The sequence below is a fragment of the Salvelinus sp. IW2-2015 genome, linkage group LG2 (genome assembly GCF_002910315.2).
Source record: "Salvelinus sp. IW2-2015 linkage group LG2, ASM291031v2, whole genome shotgun sequence".
NCBI lineage: Eukaryota > Metazoa > Chordata > Actinopteri > Salmoniformes > Salmonidae > Salvelinus > Salvelinus sp. IW2-2015.
The window spans coordinates 17,294,791-17,315,409 of NC_036839.1; the positions used below are offsets into that span (position 1 = coordinate 17,294,791).

The following is a 20,619-nucleotide window of genomic DNA, read 5'->3' on the forward strand; positions in this document are numbered from 1 at the left end:
CCTCAGCTCAGAGCCTTACCCCGAACATTGATGAACTTGTGGAAAAGATGGGACACCACCAAGTATCACCCTCAACCTCAAACAAGTGAACATTACTGTGCAATCACATATTTAGAGTTTTTACTCAGTTCAAGTTTAAAAGTTAAAGTTTAATATTTGTTTTCACTGCATGTTACTTCTCCTTAAACAAAGTGTTGTTTTTGATTAATAGATTTTTGCACTTTATTTTATTGTATTTCAATCCAATTATATTTTAAAAATATTTCAGTTGAGTGGATGATAGAAAATTGCTATTATTGTTTTTTTCTTTGAAGTAAATTTAGCCTACTTTTGCTAAAATAGAAAATATAGGCTACTGATGGTGCCTTGAATACCGGTTTCTTTCATTTAATGTTCATGTTATGGGGATTTTTATATAAAGGAAATTTGTCTTTTGTGTCTGTTGAAAATTAAAGATTACTGACAGAGCCATAAGAAAATATTGCTTTATTTATCTGATCATATTGGAATATATTTGTTAGGTTTTCAGTAGGTTCAATTAGGTTCACTAGACTATATGCGTCATTTAAAAAAATTTCAATGAACATTCGAACAGTCCGGCCCTCGGCTTGTAGCTACATTTTTTATTTGGCCCTCCGTCCATTTGACTTTGACACCCCTGCCCTAGACCGACTTCAATTTGCTTACCGCCCCATTAGATCCACAGACGATGCAATCGCCATCGCACTGCACACTGTCCTATTCCATCTGGACAAAAAGAATACCTATGTGAGAATGCTGTTCATTGACTACAGCTCAGCATTCAAATCAAATCAAGTTTATTTATAAATCCCTTCTTACATCAGCTGATGTCACAAAGTGCTGTACAGAAACCCAGCCTAAAACCCCAAACAGCAAGCAATGTAGGTGTAGAAGCACGGTGGCTAGGAAAAGCTCCCTAGAAAGGACAGATCCTAGGAAGAAACCTAAAGAGGAACCAGGCTATGAGGGGTGGCCAGTCCTCTTCTAGTACCCTCCAAGCTCATCATTAAGTTCGGGGCTCTGGGTCTGAATCCCGCCCTGTGCAACTGGGTCCTGGACTTCCTGACGGGCCACCTCCAGGTGGTGAAGGTAGGAAACAACACCTCCACTTCGCTGATCCTCAACACAGGGGCCCTACAAGGGTTCGCCTTCAACTCAATCATCAATTTTGCAGACGACACAACAATAGGAGGCCTGATTACCAACAATGACGACACGGGAAAGAGGTGAGGGCCCTGGGAGAGTGGTGCCAGGAAAATAACCTCTCACTCAACGTCAACAAAACAAAGGAGCTGATCGTGGACTTCAGGAAATAGCAGAGGGAGCACGCCCCAATCCACATCGACGGGATCGCAGTAGAGAAGGTTAAAATCTTCAAGCGCCTCGGCATACACATCACCAACGATCTGAAATGGTCCACCCACACAGACAGTGTGGTGAAGAAAGCGCAACAACCTCGAGGCTGAAGAAATTTGTCTTGGCTCCTAAAACCCTCACAAACTTTTACAGATACACAATTGAGAGCATCCTGTCGGGCTGTATCACCGCCTGGTACAGCAACTGCACCGCCCGCAACCGCAGGGCTATCCAGAGGGTGCTGCGGTCTGCCAAACGCATCACTGGGGGCAAACTTCCTGTCCTCCAGGACACCTACATCACCCGATGTCACAGGAAGGCCAAAAAGATCATCAAGGACATCAACCACCCGAGCCACGGCTTGTTCACCCCGCTATCATCCAGAAGGCAAGATCAGTACAGATGCATCAAAGCTGGGACCGAGAGCCTGAAAAACAGCTTCTATCTCAAGGCCATCAGACTGTTAAATAGCCATCACTAGCCGGCTTCCACCCAGTTACGTAACCTTGCACCTTAGAGGCTGCTGCCCTATATACATAGACATGGAATCACAGGACACTTTAATAATGGAACAGTAGTCACTGTAATAATGTTTAGATAATGTTTACATACTGCTTTACTCATCTCATATGTATATACTGTATTCTATTCCAATCATATGATATCAAATGTTATTGGTCACATACACATGGTTAGCAGATGTTAATGCGAGTGTAGCAAATTGCTTGTGCTTGTAGTTCCAACAGTGAGGTAATATCTAACAAGTAATCTAAAAATTCCCCAAAACTACCTAATATACACAAATCTAAAGGGATGGAATAAGAATATGTACATATAAATATATGGATGAGCGATGGCCGAGCGACATAGGCAAGGTGCAATAGATGGTATAAGGTACAGTATATACATCTGAGGTGATATGTTAACATTATAAAAGTGGCATTGTTTAAAGTGACTAGTGATCCATTTATTAAAGTGGCCAGTGATTTGAGTCTCTATGTAGGCAGCAGCCTCTCTGAGTTAGTGATTGCTGTTTAGCAGTCTGATGGCCTTGAGATAGAAGCTGTTTTTCTGTCTCTTGGTCCCAGCTTTGATGCACCTGTACTGACATCGCCTTCTGGATGGTAGTGGGGTGAACAGGCAGTGGCTCCGGTGGTTGTTGTCCTTATTCTACTGTATTTTAGTCAATGCCACTCTGACATTGCTCAATCAAATTTTTATATATTTCTTAAATATTTAACTTTTAGATTCAGGTGTATTGTTGTGAGCTGTTAGATACTACTGCACTGTTGGAGCTAGGAACACAAGCATTTCGCTACACCTGCAATAACTTCAGATAAATATGTGTATGTGACCAATACAATTTGATTTGATATGATTTAGATAATGCACATTACATACAAAACAGACACACACAAACAGAGAGAGAGAGAGAGTAGCACAATCACAAGATGGTGCCGCAAAGTAGTATGGGTTGTACCTTGGTCACTCGCATAATATCCATTGTTATCAACACTCCACAGACGCCACAGTGCACGTAGTGGAGTCACTAAACCTCAAGTCCAAATCGAGTCCCAAGTCCCCTGTGCTCGAGTCCAAGTCCAAGTCCGAGTCAACAATGGTCGAGTCACGAGTTGAGTACGAATCCCTATGGCTGAAGTCCAAGTCTCAGTGCTTGAGTCCTGGTCCAAGTGCTGAAGTCTGAGTCACTGGGTCCACTTTGACTCAAAATAAAGCTATTTACACAGTCAGATATATCGTAATGGCAAGAGGAATTTTGTCAATAAATTGTTTGCTGTCCCTTTTCATTTCTTTCTGTGCCACCAAATGTTTGCATATAGGCTAATGGTAATGTTACCAGGGCCATGTTCAGTTGCAAAACGTTCTTGAACGTTGCAGATAGAAATTCAGAGAGGCATTTTAGTTCTACATAGCATATTTCTATCTGAACGTTCCAATATGTTGCATCCTGTTGAACGCGCCTCAGGTTGTTAGCAATAGCTAGCTAATGAGGTAACATGACTGAACAAGGTGTAGCCTGAACAAATGGTTTATGGTCCGGTCCGCAAGTAGCCTAGTTTTAGAACGTCCTGCAATATGCTTTATGAATGTAAAGTGTGGCCCGCAAAATGCATGATAGAAAGAAAAGAACGTAACGCTGGTATTATAGGTCATATCTTTTGAACAGTAAGGGCTAGAATCAAGCAATCTTCTCTGAGAAAAAAAGGGAGACTTGGCTACATTGGCTACAGAACATGGCTATGAAATGCAGTGCGGAAAGTGGGAGGGTTGAACCAGACTACAAATTCAAAGACAGACAACTTTCTATACTCAACAGAGAGAAAAACATAGCTAGACTGTTGTATTAAAATTAAACTCAATGCTGCTATCGTATTTGACATCTCCCGGGTGGCGCAGTGGTCTAGGGCACTGCATCGCAGTGCTAGCTGCGCCACCAGAGTCTCTGGGTTCGCGCCCAGGCTGGGCTGGGTTCGCGCCCAGGCTCTGTCGCAGCCGGCCGCAACCGGGAGATCCGTGGGGCGACGCACAATTGGCATAGCGTCGTCCGGGTTAGGGAGGGTTTGGCCGGTAGGGAGGGTTTGGCCGGTAGGGATATCCTTGTCTCAGTATGTAAAAAAAAAATTGTAATAAAATTTATGCAGTCTACTGTAATTCGCTCTGGATAAGAGCGTCTGCTCTTGGCCGGTAGGGATATCCTTGTCTCAGTATGTAAAAAAAAATGTAATAAAATGTATGCACTCTACTGTAAGTCGCTCTGGATAAGAGCGTCTGCTAAATGACTAAAATGTATTTAATTTTGTAAAGCAGCTTGTGTTTCTTAACCAGGCAAAGGGTATCTAAAGCAAAGGGAAGCATAGGAGTCCCCTGCACAATCTGTATAANCTGCTTTGAGGATAAATGTGAGGACAGACGCTGGGAGACGAGAAGCAAGTACAGGGAGTGAATATTTAATAAATAACAGACATGAAACAAAACACGGACAGCGTCTGGACAGGGGAAACACGTATTTAATTTTGTAAAGCAGCTTGTGTTTCTTAACCAGGCAAAGGGTATCTAAAGCAAAGGGAAGCATAGGAGTCCCCTGCACAATCTGTATAATCAGAGGCAGAGCGGAGACTGTCTGACCACACTCATCGCTTGCTCCCCTGCAGCTCATGAGCTGATGTAGGCTGTGTGTGTCGGGTGTGGCATGTCCTTCCTACTGCTGAACAGAACTGCGCTGAGCTGCTGTGCTGCTAATATTAATTGTGCTTATCACTGAAAAGCTCTCAATCTCTCCAAAAACTCTTGTCCAGTACACTTAGTTGTCAGATTTAGATAATTTTGTCTCGTCTTCTTTTAGTCAACTGAAATCAAAAATATTTTTTTTGCAGCGTCTTTTGAGTCAGTTATATTCTCATCAATTGCCACTGAAAAATGTTTGACAAATATTTTAGTCACTATGTTTGTTGACGAAATGAACACTGACACACACAATTTACACATACTGTCACACCCTGATCTGTTTCACCCGTCTTTGTGCTTGTCTCCACCCCCCTCCAGGTGTTGCCYATTTTCCCCATTATCCCCAGGGCATTTATACCTGTGTTCYCTGTTTGTCTGTTGCCAGTTCGTCTAGCGTGCTTTCCCATYTTCCTATTTCTTAAGTTCTGTTTCCTAGTTTTCTCGGTTCTGACTATTCTGCCAKGCCTRWCTCTGAGCCTGCCTGCTGTCCTGTACCTGCCTGACTCTGACCTGATCACGAACCCCTGCCTGTCCTCGACCTGTCCTTTGCCTGCCTCGTGTTCACAATAAATCATCTGAGAACTGTACTATCCGCCTCCTGTGTCTGCATTTGGATCATATCCTGAGCCGTGATACATACAGATAACTGCCGAAATAAAGAAATACTTGAGTAAATGAGGGATACAAAGTAGAAATATAGAATATATTATAGAAATATAGAATATAGAAAGCAGGTGCTTCCACACAGGTGTGGCTCCTGAGTTAATTAAGCAATTTACATCCGATCATGTTTAGGGTCATGTATAAAAATGCCCAGTTGCCCATTATTTTAAATACCATGGCTACTGTAGAAGAAGAGATCTCTGTGACTTTGAAAGAGGTGTCACAAAGGAGCAAAGTGGGCCTCTTGAGCTTTATGGCAGAATGTAGATTTCCGTCTAAATAGATATTCCCAAAAGAAATAATTTTTCATGAGATGGCCATTACAATAATTAGTAATGSTGCATAGTTCTTGAAAGGTCCGGAACTTTTTGTTAAAAATAGTTATAAATTGMTGAGGTGTACTCATTTTGATGACACAAGCTCGAGTACATAGTACAAATATAATGAAAATATATTCAACAACTGTGGGTGAATAGGGCTTGAAATGACTGAAATGCTTTCTAAATATAGTAACAATCAAATTATAAATGACTAACTATAAGATTTCACCTTTCTTCTAACTATAGAATAAATATGATCATATTTAGTGACAGTACAAATTTGGCYCCATTTCATATAACTGACGACAGAGCATTTTCTGCCAAGCATYCTCTGAGCAACGCAGAGATACCATTCTAATATCTGCAGACTCGTTATAACTTCAGTTTTATGCAAAGGGTGATTTCGTCCCTCTGTGACCAAGGGAAAGTGGTCGTGTTTCAATTCTACAAAATGATGTTGAAAGCTCAAAATCCTGCTGAGAGTATCACAGTGAGATGAAACCACAATTGCTGGATTTGCTCTGTCGCTCAGAGGTAGAGAAAATKTATTATTTTTCTGGATAGGCCAGAAAACCACTGAAAGTCCCCTAAATAGGGTAGGGTGTGTGTGTGTGTCTCAGTCACCAGATCTCAACGCAATCTGGCGCGGTGCATGAGACAGCGTTTTCCACCATCATACATTTTCTTTTTTCAATTTGAATTTCTTGTGGACRAATGGTGTCGCATCCCTGCAATAGAGTTCCAGGCACTTGTAAAATCTCTGCCAAGGCACATTGAAGCGGTTCTGGCAGGTTGTGGTAGCCCAACGCCCTATTAASACAATTTATGATGGTGTTTGTTTCCTTTATTTTGGCAGTTACCTGTATATTAGGACCGTATCTATTAAACTTCCTGTAAGCCAAGTGAAAGCCCAGTCTAACTGAAAGTTCAGAAACAGTATGATGTTTGTTCCTCCACTCCCACTTTGGGACAGGGATGTTTTTCCTGTTGAAAACGGACTCCCAGGAGGGAGGATAGAGGAGGAGGAGTGCGCCGGGGCCGGGGGAGAGGGGAAGCTATGTAACATCTCACTGAACTTTCTGAACCTTGACCTCTTACTTTGAGTGCAGAGAGGMGAGAGGAGGGGAAGGGAGCTGTCTCATTAATACAATTTTGCCTCTCATTCTTTTCCAAATTGTAAAAAATAGAGCCACTTAGGCATTGAGCATCAAAGAAGTGTAAAGAAACCAACTGTGTATGAAGCATGTATAGCTATCATCCATTGTGTATTAAAAATACCTCCTACAAGTATCTAAAAAAAGGCAGGGCAGCTTTTCTACTCACTACCAGCTGTCTGYGTGATTTAGAGGTGCCAGCAATATGCCAGAGGAACAACACACCTGAGAGAGAGAGAGAGATTACACAGATCTACAAAGTATTTGAAAACAAATCCAATTTTGATAAACTCTCTACTGGGTGAAATACCACAGTGTGCCATCACAGCAGCAAGATGTGTGACCTGTTGCCACAAGAAAAGGTCAACCAGTGAAGAACAAACACCATTGTAAAATACAACCCGTATTTATGTTTATTTATTTTCCCGTTTGTACCTTAACTATTTGCACATTGTTACAACACTGTATATAGATATAATATGACATTTGAAATGTCTTTATTATTTTGGAACTGTGTATAATGTTTACTGCCCATTTTTATTGTTTATTTTGTTTATTTCAGAGACCAGAATCATCCTTCATAGCTGTCACGCCCTGACCTTAGATCCTTTTTTATGTCTCTATTTTGGTTTGGTCAGGGCGTGARTTGGGGTGGGCATTCTATGTTTTGTGTTCTATRTTTTCTATTTCTGTGTGTTTGGCCGGGTGTGGTTCTCAAACAGAGGCAGCTGTCTATCGTTGTCTCTGATTGAGATCCCTACTTAGGTAGCCTTTTTTCCACCTGTGTTTTGTGGGTAGTTGTTTTCTGTCTTTGTGTCTGTACCAGACAGAACTGTTTCGTGTTGTTAAATTTTCGTTTATCACTTTGTTATTTTTGTCATAGTGTTCRCTTMTCATTAAAATGCATGAACACTTACCAYGCTGCGTTTCGGTCTCCTCCCTTAGACGATCGTTACAATAGCTTACCTGTGTAATTAAACATGAATGGAACACAGTTTATGAATCACCGGGTCACGCGCTTACCACACGCAAAGGTGACATAAGAACTTCTCTATGAGAGGGAGTATAAATCATATCTCGCGTGGGAGAGAAAGGGGTGAGAGGGCGCAATGACGTATGAGGAGGAGTCAACTCTCTTTAGGAACGTCATCACCTCTGGTTTGAGATGAGCAGAGCTATGATTCGTCTTTCAACACTTTCAAACCTATCCATTCTTTAAATCAGCAAGTCTTGCACTGTACACAGACCAGGGACTTTCCAGAGCTAAATAGAGTGTGAGAAGAGAGGGATACACTTTAAATAGCTAGTTCTAACAGCTCATAAATCTATGGGATGTGAGCTTGTCAATGCCTAGCCCACTACAGGACCTCATGTTGGCGCCTATGCCGGTAGAGGTTGAGGGCTGAGTTATTGAGGATTCACTGAGAATGTGAATAAAGAGGTCATTGGTTTTCTAAAGCTTAAACTGCCCATCGACACTCACCAATGGCCAGGGTTATGGTTCTGGCCAGGGTTGAGAGTGTAAGAAAACATGGAGACTGAGAGGATATGGTGGCTGTGCCAGAGGCGCCAAAATAACTGACTCAGCAATTCCTCTGCCAACACTCCGGCTTTGATGTCTGTTAACCCTCAATGGCTGCCATGTTGAGGTTGTTGGAGTTGGTTTTTTAATGATTAGGCATCTTATGAGTCACTGGACATTGCTCTGCGTCATATAGAACCAAACATTTGGTATGTGACTGTCCCGATCCCAGTCACTCATTGTTAGGTAATATGGGCCAGTGGCCTACGCTTATGTAAATTCCACCTCTGCTATGCTCAAAACTCAATTTATCGATATGATTAAGTGGCAGCCTGTGATGTTTTATGTAGTATCCATAATTTTTTTTATTGTATAATATGTTGTGTGATTTGGGGATGTGATTCCACGGGGGAGGGGGGGGGGTGTAACGTAACGACTGTTGAGGATGTGCTCTTTCCCTTCTATCAGATTCCTAGCATGCCATGCATTCTTAAGTAGCTTTCTCTCGCCAATGTGCCGAGAGCAGTGAGACATACCTGTCTGTTTCAGGACTCTTTCCTATCGATTATCATCACCACAACAACACAAGGTAAAAAGAGTTAAAGATTTGATGATCCGAAATTCCAAGAAAGAGTTAGAGAGATGGACCACGAAGACATGGTTCCTTTTCCGAGATACAGTACTGGCTCAAGACAGATGCTGATTGTAGTATTTAGCTATAATTTATGTMTTTTTTAAAATTTTGCCTCAGGAATTATGTTATCTGTGGCCTGTTTATGTAAGTATTTTTATTGCCACGCTCCCTATCATAGCCATGACGTAACAGAGAGATTMACTGATGTATGGTATTGAAACTATACAGCATAATAAAATAACATCCCATTATGTCSTCTACCAAGTGCATTACTGGCAACACGTTTGTTGTGTCTGCTTCGAAAGTAAAAATGGCCCCAAAGGCTTCAAACATTTAGGTGACCCAGGTTAGACAAACAGAGTGACGGGGGCAGGCCTGGGCACATTTCTACAGATGCAACAACATCTTGATTTATTCATGTCCGCGCTCTGTGGCTGTCCTGCTGCCAACCCACTAGGGGAGCGCAGACTTTCAACAGTACATAAAAATAGTCACGGAACAAGGAAACACAAGATAGCTCTTTCAGATGTGTTTACAAATGGCCCTTGTTCAGGGAAATTAGCTGGAATCAGGGCCTATCGTGCCAGAGTAGGATTGTTGTGATTCTGGGAGCCAAAGGAAGGCATAGTACTGCTGTGTATGCTGTGTTGGGAGATTCTAGTTAAATTGTTGTCATGTTGTTATGTCCTGAGTCTGCTGATGCTCTCCTAAATGCTGCAGTCAACCACACAACATTTCCTCTAGCTTTACCTCCACAAGAGTCTTGAGTTTCTTACGGCATCTTTGTATTCTCCTTGGGTTATTTTTACACTGACAGAATGTACACAACACCATTTATTCACTCTGTCCTTAACTACTTTGTAATACGGAGACTGCACTGATCTTTAATGACATATAAGTTCTTAATTGTCTGTTTGCAGTGCTTGACTTGGGATGGAAGAAATGCAGGAGCTGTCTTTTTCCAAGTGAGACCATTAGATTATGTTCACCGAAATTCACAAATGACATTATGCTATAGAGACCTCTGATTATTCACTGTTAACAGTTTACACATTTTCAATGACTTAATCAACTTTTCATGACTATTATTATAACCTACATGAAAAAGTAAGCCTTATTGACACTACAAACGCTGCTGTGTCTGATCCCATGTAGACCTACCACCTCCTGCTGTTGTGCCCTTGATCAAGGCACTTAGCCCCCCACATACAGTTGAAGTCGGAAGTTTACATACACTTAGGTTTGAGTTATTAAAACTCGTTTTTCAACCACTCCGCAAATTTATTGTTAACAAACTATAGTTTTGGCAAGTCGGTTAGGACATCTACTGTGTGCATGACGCAAGTCATTTTTCCAACAATTGTTTACAGAGAGATAAGTTCACTTATAATTCACTGTATCACAATTCCAGTGGGTCAGAAGTTTACACACACTAAGTTGACTGTGCCTTTAAACAGCTTGGAAAATACCTGAAAATGATGTTATGGCTTTAAAAGCTTCTGATAGGCTAATTGACATAATTTGAGTCAATTGGAGGTGTACCTGTGGATATATTTCAAGGCCTACCTTCAAACTCAGTGCCTCTTTGCTTGAAATCAAGGGAAAATTTAAATTATTCAGCCAAGACCTCAGAAAAATAATTGTAGACCTCCACAAGTCTGGTTAATCCTTTGGAGCAATTTCCAAATGCCTGAACGTACCATGTTCATCTGTACAAACAATAGTACGCAAGTATAAACACCATGGGACCACGCAGCCGTCATACCGCTCAGGAAGGAGACACGTTCTCTTTCCTAGAGATGAACGTTCTTTGGTGCGAAAAGTGCAAATCAATCCCAGAACAACAGCAAAGGACCTTGTGAAGATGCTGGAGGAAACAGGTACAAAAGTATCTATATCCACAGTATATCAACATAATCTGAAAGGCCACTCAGCATGGAAGAAGCCACTGCTCCAAAACCGCCATAAAAAAGCCAGACTACGGTTTGCAATTGCACATGGGGACAAAGATTGTACTTTTTGGAGAAATGTCCTCTGGTCTGATGAAACAAAAATAGAACTGTTTGGCCATAATGACCATCGTTATGTTTGGAGGAAAAGGGGGGATGCTTGCAAGCCGAAGAACACCATCCCAACCGTGAAGCACGGGGGTGGCAGCATCATGTTGTGGGGGTGCTTTGCTGCAGGAGGGACTGGTGCACTTCACAAAATAGATGGCTTCTTGAGGAAGGAAAATTATATGGATATATTGAAGCAACATCTCAAGACATCAGTCAGGAAGTTAAWGCTTGGTCGCAAATGGGTCTTCCAAATGGACAATGACCCCAAGCATACTTCCAAAGTTGTGGAAAAATGGCTTAAGGACAACAAAGTCAAGGTACCGGAGTGGCCATCACAAAGCCCTGACCTCAATCCTATAGATAATTTGGGAGCTGAACTTCAAAAGTGTGTGCGAGCACAAACCTGACTACAGTTACACCAGCTCTGTCAGGAGGAATGGGCCARAATTCACCCAATTTATTGTGGGAAGCTTGTGGAAGGCTTCCTGCAACGTTTGACCCAAGTGAAACAATTTAAAGGCAATGCTACCAAATACTAATTTAGTGTATGTAAACGTCTGACCCACTGGGAATGTGATAAAAKAAATAAAAGCTGAAATAAATAATTYGCTCTACTATTATTCTGACATTTTACATTCTTAAAATAAAGTGGTGATCCTAACTGACCTAAGACAAATGCTTACGAGGATTAAATGTCAGGAATTGTGAAAAACTGAGTTTAAATGTATTTGGCTACGGTGTATGTAAACTTCCGACTTCAACTGTAGAACTGCACTGTTGGTCACATGTTGTCAACATGTGGTCAACCCTCCATATGGAGAGCTCCTAGGTGTGCAGGCTTGGCTATTTCAACATTACAATCAAATACTTTTGTCTTTATACAATTATTCCCTCATTCAATAAATCAGGGATCAAATGGATAAGGTAGACTACTTCAAGCACGATATCTTACTAGGCATGTTTATATATAAAGCTCAAATATTCATGTTTCRGGGGAGATCTATGCACAGCAAGTTATTTGTCAATTAGGCTATTTTTACGTTGTGACAGTTACATGGCTACTGTTTAATAGAGGGGAATCCCAGCTTTCCAATGGTGCAGATTTATTTAGGCTCTACAGTGCCAGTGGAAAGGCAACAACAAAATGAATGCTTAGTTAGCTATAGTTAACTAGCGACATAACTGCTACAAGTTATGTTTTGAATTGGTGATCTAGTTAGTCTGTCTGTCATTATTTTATACCTGCTGCTGTAGATCTTAAATAAATACAAGAATTTCGCTACACCCGCAATAACATCTGTTAAACATGTTTATGTGACAAATAAAATGTAATTTGATTTGAAATGTTGCGCTCGCTCTCCTCGGGCAATGGCCTACTCTCACTGGCACACACGCAGCACCACAGACATGCACTGAAGGGTTATTTCTATAATGGCTGATATGTCGTTTTTTAAATTGATCATATTTAAAAGTGTGCCTTCATGAATTACATGAACAACAATTAYGAAACTAATTTCCATGGCTTTTGATTACCTTAAAAACCATAATTTGRCAACTTGGAACAGCGCATCATGTCATTCAGACTGGCACAATTTCAATCTGGTTCAATCTCAAACAGCCACTGTCACTCACAGATTCACAGACTAGCTGAAAATAACTAGAACAAAGCGGAATCAGGAAATGAATGCCTACTCTCCATTGCTATTCAATGAAGATCCCGCCTTTACTCCACTTTGATCAACCTTTTTTTGCCTCGGTGTGAGAATCTGGGCCAGCGATAGGCTATTTTGCTTTTATAGTGGAGCCGGTACGCAATTCCCCCAAAATGTGAAGTGCCGGTATGGCGTTCCGGACAGCTCCGGCCCAAGTCAAGCAATGTTTGTTTGATTCATTTGGTACTTGACTGGCACTTGAGCTGACACTCACCTTTGAAGAAGCTCTTCACCTTCAGGTACCCAACGCTGAGGCGGAGCACGGAGAGTTTGTCCAGGCGAGAGCACACATCCTCTGGGAATGGTAGGAGGCCCGTCAGCCTGTCCAGCTCCCCGTTCAGCCGATCCCGGTGGCGTTTGGAAGGGTTCGACTTGACCACTTCTGGAGCAGGGGTTTTCTTGCTGAGGGGCAAAGAGACATGATCATTGTGATTAGTTTGTTGTAAAATGCACTGTACTTCATAATGGCCAGTGTACACATGAAACTTTAGACTTTAGCTTACCTAAAATATGTGTCTATGACATATGTTATTGTAGCTAAATGTCATAAGCTTTAAATGCCTGGCAAGTGACATCCACTAWAACAGCTTCCTGTGATGAAATAAGAAGCATGAAGCATTTAACAATGGAAACATTTCGTAACACTGTCATAAGCAGAGGGGAACAGGAACTTTAAAAATGAAATGAACCAAGACTGACTCACTTCAGTCATCCTTGCCTGCAGGCCCTGTCAGGGCATGGCATCCTCTGAGTTGGGGGTACGATAGGGATCTACAGTTCGTAAACAATTTGTTATTTTTTAACAACTTCAATTTTTTTCCCAAGTGACTCTTTCATTTTAGTTKTTAATTTGACCTGCTGCTGGCCGTAATGAGTCCTACAGCAGGATTAACACGAGCTCCCCCAGCTCAGCGGCTCCGGAGACGTCCTCCTACCAACAACTGTCTATCACGTGCACACAGAAAATAGTTCATGCTGCAGGCCGCATAGAGAAGGAAAAGGCATATATATATAACTCATAACTGATTACATGGTGCAAAAAACGAATGCAAATAATTGATTATTGTTTGTTATCGATGGACACAGCTTTCTACCAAAACATACACAGGCTGCCTCTGCTCAACACTCGAACTTGAGAACGAACTAATCATTTGGGGGGCTTCTGGAGTTCGCAAAACGATTTTGTTGTGTTAATCTCCCTCGCGCAGTTAAGCAATTGCATTACGCCAAGAGTCGTTCACAATCTAGTCCGTTTGCGGCCGCAATTAGAACATGTTTCAAAGGTGTCAAGAAATAATCTTATTTGTATGCCTAGCAATCAGAAATGTACATTGTTTGAAGCACACTTTCAGAATTCTCAGTCACAAACRACAGCTCCAAKAAGACCCCTATGGCAAACTAGAGGCTTGTAGAATCATGATTATTTCACATTTTTAGGGTCCTGCGTGCTCTGGGCATTACTGAATCAAATAAACAAATTCATGTTTTTTTGACTGAATGAGTTGAAAAGTCGGTAAAAACAGCCAAACTTCCCATCACAGGTGTATGACACACTAATAAAAACATCAACAGTATCGAAACCCAGTGAGCAATAGTGGTGCGTCGCTTACAGTATTGAAACCCACAGCAATGTGGTATGCCACTCTTGCCCGAACGCAGGAAAGACGATGCAACTCATAWACGTGACTAATAAACATAGTGAAGCACACTGTTTTATAATGTGAGTCATCATGCATCATTAGCCTACTGAGATAGGAGTCAGACGAGACAATCGCAGCGCCTGAGGCCAGAGGGATGGCCTGCTTTAAGTAGAAAAGCATTGAACACCCTACGGTGCAGCTGCTGGCATGCACTATACAAATATCACTCCTCTACAGTTTATCCAAGAATAAACGTCCTGCAATGCAAAAAAGCCTGTATAGTGGAAAAATAACAATTAACAAAGATGGACAKTTGTTAATGTCTACAAACGTTCACATCTTTTTAATAATCCCAATGCAACCTTGAGGCCTTAAATTAGATTTTTTTTCTAATTTCCACTGTGTCAAAACCGAGTATTTTTGGCCACATCAGAGGCTACTCATGGTATTTGTTTGTTTTATTGAGCTCATGTTCTATTTCACTTCAGGAGCAACTGTGTGATGAAGTCTTGGGACCACCATTGTTGACCACCACACATGTCATTAATTGCAAATCAGACACACATGCTCAGGCTCAAGCCAASCATGCTGGGACTGGRAGAGAGGGAGGGAGATGACACATACCCTAAACCCAAACCATGGGAGTCAGGAGGCTACAACTCCCCTCACACCTGCTGGAGCAAAAGTGGACGACTTCAGTGCACCATTAAACTTTTCAAATGTGGGTTAAGGGTTGGGGGAGTGGCAGCTGCTATTTATCTCAAGGGCTTTGTTCAAACAGTGCCTGTAAGACATACTGTAACAGTAAGACAATGAATTCTCAGGGGACAAAAAGCATATTCACACCAACTGGAGAAAAACCATGATAAGTGGGCTATATAAGGTTTTAATCCATTTCAATACAACAATCCAACTCAACACAAGACCCAACCCAAACTAGTGTAGGCTAGTGAAAAGCAGGAGATAACAGCTGCTGGTCAGGTTCAACAACCACACATCTCCCCTCCTCCCAAATTCAAGGGTTCCACCTTCYTCACAGAGCTGTTTCTGCCATACTTTGTGTGACTTTCCCATTACAGAAACTGCCGATGATCATAGGTAGTTTTTCCCCCTATTCCCTATTGAATTGCCTGCAGGGAATACAGCCATAATTAAATTCCCGGCCTTAGACCCAAGCAATACCTAACCAGAAATAGAGCAAGACTGACCTCACTTCTCAAAAACGCCTGCGGAGACAAAAGCCAGTATTCAGACCCATTTTTTCCACCTTCGGTTGCAGTGCATCATGGGACTCCAGACACAGACATCAGGGCAGTCATTGTTAGAGTTAGAGCGAACTAGGTTTACCTCATCTCTCTCTTCCTCTCTCATGGATAGCCTATTTAAGGTGCAAAAAGACATGGCTGAACCCAAAGACCCTTCACTCTGATTCAAAGGGCTTCATGTTGCACAGAGTACGTTGTAATGCAATCGGCATGCTTTTGTCTGCTCAAATCACTCTGATTCAAAGGGCTTCATGTTGCACAGAGTACGTTGTAATGCAATCGGCATGCTTTTGTCTGCTCAAAGTGGGTGGTTTGGGGATCATGAAAGTATTTTGAACAGGCCGAGAATACATCCAAAAATGTGTAGGATACACCCACAACTACAATCATATCTAACAACTTTGAAATCATGGACTTATTCAGCCACATGGTGGASTGGAGTGGACACTCACTCAAACAGCACACGACATTTAGCATAAGCGGCCACTGAAACACTCTAATGAAGGATAGCTCACTACACTACAGAAACACTGAAGGAAAGGCTACACACAGAGAGCTACTTTATTTCACAATATCCACTCGCCGACATCTTCCTTCCTTTTATCTGTTCCTGAGRTGCTCTGAACATTCCTTCCACCTAAGCTCTGTTAGTTGCAGATRAAAATGGATTGATCTGTTTCATCCGCTACGGCTCCACACCACCGTACCGTATGGACACCCCACTTCAAGTTGTCCTGTAGCTAGGAAAGGAAGGAAACTGGAAACTGAGTGAGTCCCCCTCGACACGAACCCCCAGGGAGCTGCAGTCTGATCAGCTGATCCCTACCACTAGAAAGACTGAGGGCTGCTGCCTATACGAAAAAGAAAGACTGGCTATGAAGGCTGGTATCACCATGGTATTACCATCCTTGTTACTCTGTTCAAAGAAACTGTCTCTTGTCTCRAACTAAAACCCATTCCCCAGATCAGGCGGGGCAACATAAAAGAGACAGTGCAGCGTTTATTAATCCTTTTTTAAGGTTGAAAGTAGAGTGTTTTTTTTCTCCACATAAACATCAGTAGCACACTCAGGTACATTATTAATCTACAAGTTTGTTAAAATATGTCTTTGGTCTGACATGTAGGCTGCAGTTAGAACTAACAGGTCCTAGTGAATTTCTGTTGTGGCCTAAGTTCAGCTGAGAAAAGTGACTTGATGTATACAGTTGAGGCTGTTGTGGAGGCCTCCCTGTAGATATGAGACAACCATAGAACAATAAGCCACTATGCTGTTGTGTAGAAGATTTGTTTTTGCTTTCTGCCTCACCTCTATCAGCTAGACTGTGTTGCACACACACACACACACACACACCACACACACACACACACACACACACACACACACACACACACACACACACACACACACAACACACACACACACACACACCACCACACACACACACACACACACACACACACACCTTTCCCCCATTGTTAGCTAGTAGAGACATACTAATCCCCCTACCTCGCTGTTGGCCAACAATAATGTTGACACCAGCGGAACATGGTAAGCACTCTCATAATAAGCTTTTTGTCGCATTCTGAAACGGATTAACAACTGTAACACCATACAAATCATTGGAAATCTACTTATGAACAGTGTGTTCTGCCACAAAATTAAACATTCAACAATACATTTTATCTGAATCATCTGTAACTCTCTCACACTCACACTCACAAACACACACATGCTACTTAAGCTACCATGCAAACACAGCAACACACACACACACAACACACACCTTCCCACAATCTTTCCCACAAAGACTTTAATGACCTTAAGGAAATAATTAAGTCATATTGTCACACAGTGGGCTCTGGGAGTAATCACAACCTGATGTCTCAGATATACTGTATATGTTAAACACTTTACATCAGGTAGGCAACTTAACTATGCAATTACAATAGTACTAATGTGTAAGTTGTCCATGTACTTTTCAATTGTACATTTTAGAGGCCTAACAGAACAATCTGTAATTTATATTGAAAGAATAGTTACAGTTACTAAAAATATAATATTGGATATATTTACTGTAATGCACATATTTGGTCTAACATGATTAGGCCTATAACCACTTGTAGAATGCTTTAACTTACTGAAAACACGTGGGCAGAAACATATGAAAGCATGCCGTAGGCCTATGAGCAAAGGCGAGAGAAAAAAAAWGAMAAAAAATGAGAGATTCAGATGGACAGAACCCTTTTGGAATGCTACTATGCAGTGACCACAGTTTTTTTTTTACAGTTAGTCTCATGGTGCCTTTGTGCTGCACAACCCAGATGGCTGTCCAGGAAACMTTAGGCCTCTCTGAACAGCCCCACATCTTCATAAAGACAGAGACATAYGTCTACACAGGCACAGGTCTAAAGTTACTTATTTTTGATGTGGGATTTATACTGGGAAAAGTCTATTTGAAAAAACTGTATATGAGTTCACTAACATGGAGAACATAGACGTTTAACTGACACATGCACACAAGCACACACAGCTGTAACACATTCCATCAAATCTCAAGGTTGTTTATGGTGAACACCAATTTTGTCTGGTTGTTTGACAAATCCTACATGTCATGCCTAAAGAAAATGCATTTAGAATAAATAAAAATAACTGCATGAAGATGGTAATGAACTAATATTAACCTGGTTAAATCAACGTTTTAACATTTTATTTTTAGGATATATTATAGTAAGCAAATACTTATCTAGGTGTTATAMATTATTCATGCATGTGAAACATTCTCAATACTTTATTGAAATCATTAAAAAAAAGTGGAAACAGTGGAAAAGTCATGTCATAGCATACTAGTAGCCTACAACAAATACAAACATATTGCACCGCTTTAGTTTTCCATGAAGGATTTTTTTTTTCTTCCCCCAGCCAAGCTATTAGTAAATCTTACTTAGTCGCGAAAAACTGCATTATAAAACATACGTTTCTTTTGTAACTGGGTTGTGTAATAACAGTGCGTGTCAAAAAATATGCTTAAGTGAAAAAAGTAGGAAAGAAGCAGAAAAGTGTTTTCGCATAATGAGAAGAAACCGTATATCAGATTACAATAACATACTTCAGGCCAGCGATCATCCCGCGCACCCCGCCCTCCTTTAAGCATCGCGTGAGAGCGCAGCCGACTCTCAAACTTGATTGTGATTAATGCAAGAGTTCTATTTCCATGCCAGACCAAAACTATACACGATGAGAGATTCTTAAGGTGACCCGGTGAAAACTAAATGGAGGCACAATAACTTCTGGTCAGGCACAAATTTACAGCAACACATCAACACAACACACATGCACTATTACTAGCTTTGCGTGCGTAAACGTGAGACTTTGTCCACTGTCTGTGTAGAAAGAAAGCCAGTTACCCCAAAAGAAAGAGTAGAAAACTAGCAATAGACCAACACTAATAACCATTTATGAAGAAAATAATGCAACAGCACGAAGTGAATGATTATATTTAGCTGCATGGATAAATAGCCAATGTAAAGCCTAAACATATTAATTATATCTCACCTGGCTATTGAATACGCTATTGAATTGGCTGTTACTGAAATGACATCGAACGAGAGTTAAATAACTCACTTGACATTATAATGTATGTAATGCACACATTGTATGTGCATTAGCATATTCGTGAGAAATTGCATTATAAAATGTCAATATATTTGGTATATATGGTCGGGAAAAGACATGTAGCAAATGTTAGAATCATGCACGATTCTGTAGACTATCTAGCTCATGCTAGACCTAAATCGAACTTCCCAAAATATTTATTGTCTGGTCAAACAGGTTTAAATGACATCCTTACGTTTTCTGAACGGGCTTCTTCCGCTTTTTGACAGCATAGACTCCAGCGTTACTCAACATGGTGACGCTTCTGCTGTAAATCGGCTATAAAATGTTTAAAAACAGCAACAAAATAACATTCACTGTCTTCCTCACAGACAGTTCTCAAATAACAAGGGAAGTTAATATCCAGACATAAGTGAATCCCTTCAAAGATAATTTGTTCTTAACTGACTTGCCTAGTTAAATAAAGKTAAAATAAAAAAACATTTTAAAATAGAGAGGTCTCTTTGAAACGCAGATCTCCCGCAACGCGACGTAGACAGACCCARGCGGTCAAAGTCGACCGTGTTAGAAGCGCGGTGAAAATAAAGAAGTGTTTGGGGGATTAAGCCAATTTAGGAAAATTCCCCTAAATGAATAGCCTAATATGTGCGTGATCCTGTTCTATTTCCGTGAGAAGTCCAGTCTCTCCAGACCCCCAAACAAACAATAAAATACTTATTCTAAAGGGGTAGATTTTGCCGTAGACCAACCCAACCCTTTGAACAGCTTCGGAGCTGCTCTTTTACAGCAGGTAAAATTGGCCTATCGTTTTTGGCATGGGGCGTTGTCAGGAAATCATACACGGACAGTCAGAGCACTTTTAAGGTGGACCAGAATAKAAGTGGAGAACCGAGAGCAGTAGAAACAGCGCAAATAACTGCCTACGTTTGTCGCGTGCATTAAATCGATTATAAACACATTCCTTTTCATTTGGAAGTCATGTRCAGTAGAATCAGTTAAACATTTACATTTGCAAGTAATGTTATTAAATAATTTTAGTAACTACAGAGTTATAACAACTTTCGATATGACATGCGCAAATAATATAACCATGTAGGCCAATGCTTGTCCTCAAACATGCTGACCACACAAAATACATTTACACATACATGTTATWCAATCATTTCACCCACACTGCTCAAGTCAGGGAGCATCTGGGTAGCCAGGCACTAAAATTGAATTTGGTTCTATTTGTGAYGCTTGATGTGCTGCAAGTCCCGCCTCTCCCATCTCACTGGTTTTTAGGAGCATATACCCAATTTTACGGTATTTTACTGTGTGTCATTACACAGTACTTGCTTTGATACCATATTTATATTACAGTCGGTGTACTGTCATGTGAAATAGAGAATTTTACTTGCCACCGAGCTGACT

The 20,619-nt window shown here is 41.1% G+C and overlaps 1 protein-coding gene across 1 annotated transcript in view; it reads right to left on the reverse strand.

The window, feature by feature from the left end:
• The window catches only part of LOC111976069 (aryl hydrocarbon receptor), a 68,341-nt gene extending 48,343 nt beyond the window's left edge, over positions 1–19,998 (reverse strand). The window contains exons 1-2 of the mRNA XM_024004805.2: positions 19,442–19,998; positions 12,903–13,090 (exon numbers count right to left, since the gene is read on the reverse strand). Coding sequence (XP_023860573.1) covers positions 12,903–13,090; positions 19,442–19,500 — 247 coding nt within the window. The 5' untranslated portion in view covers positions 19,501–19,998. The remainder of the gene's footprint in view (positions 1–12,902; positions 13,091–19,441) is intronic.
• Between the last annotated feature and the right edge of the window lie 621 nt (positions 19,999–20,619).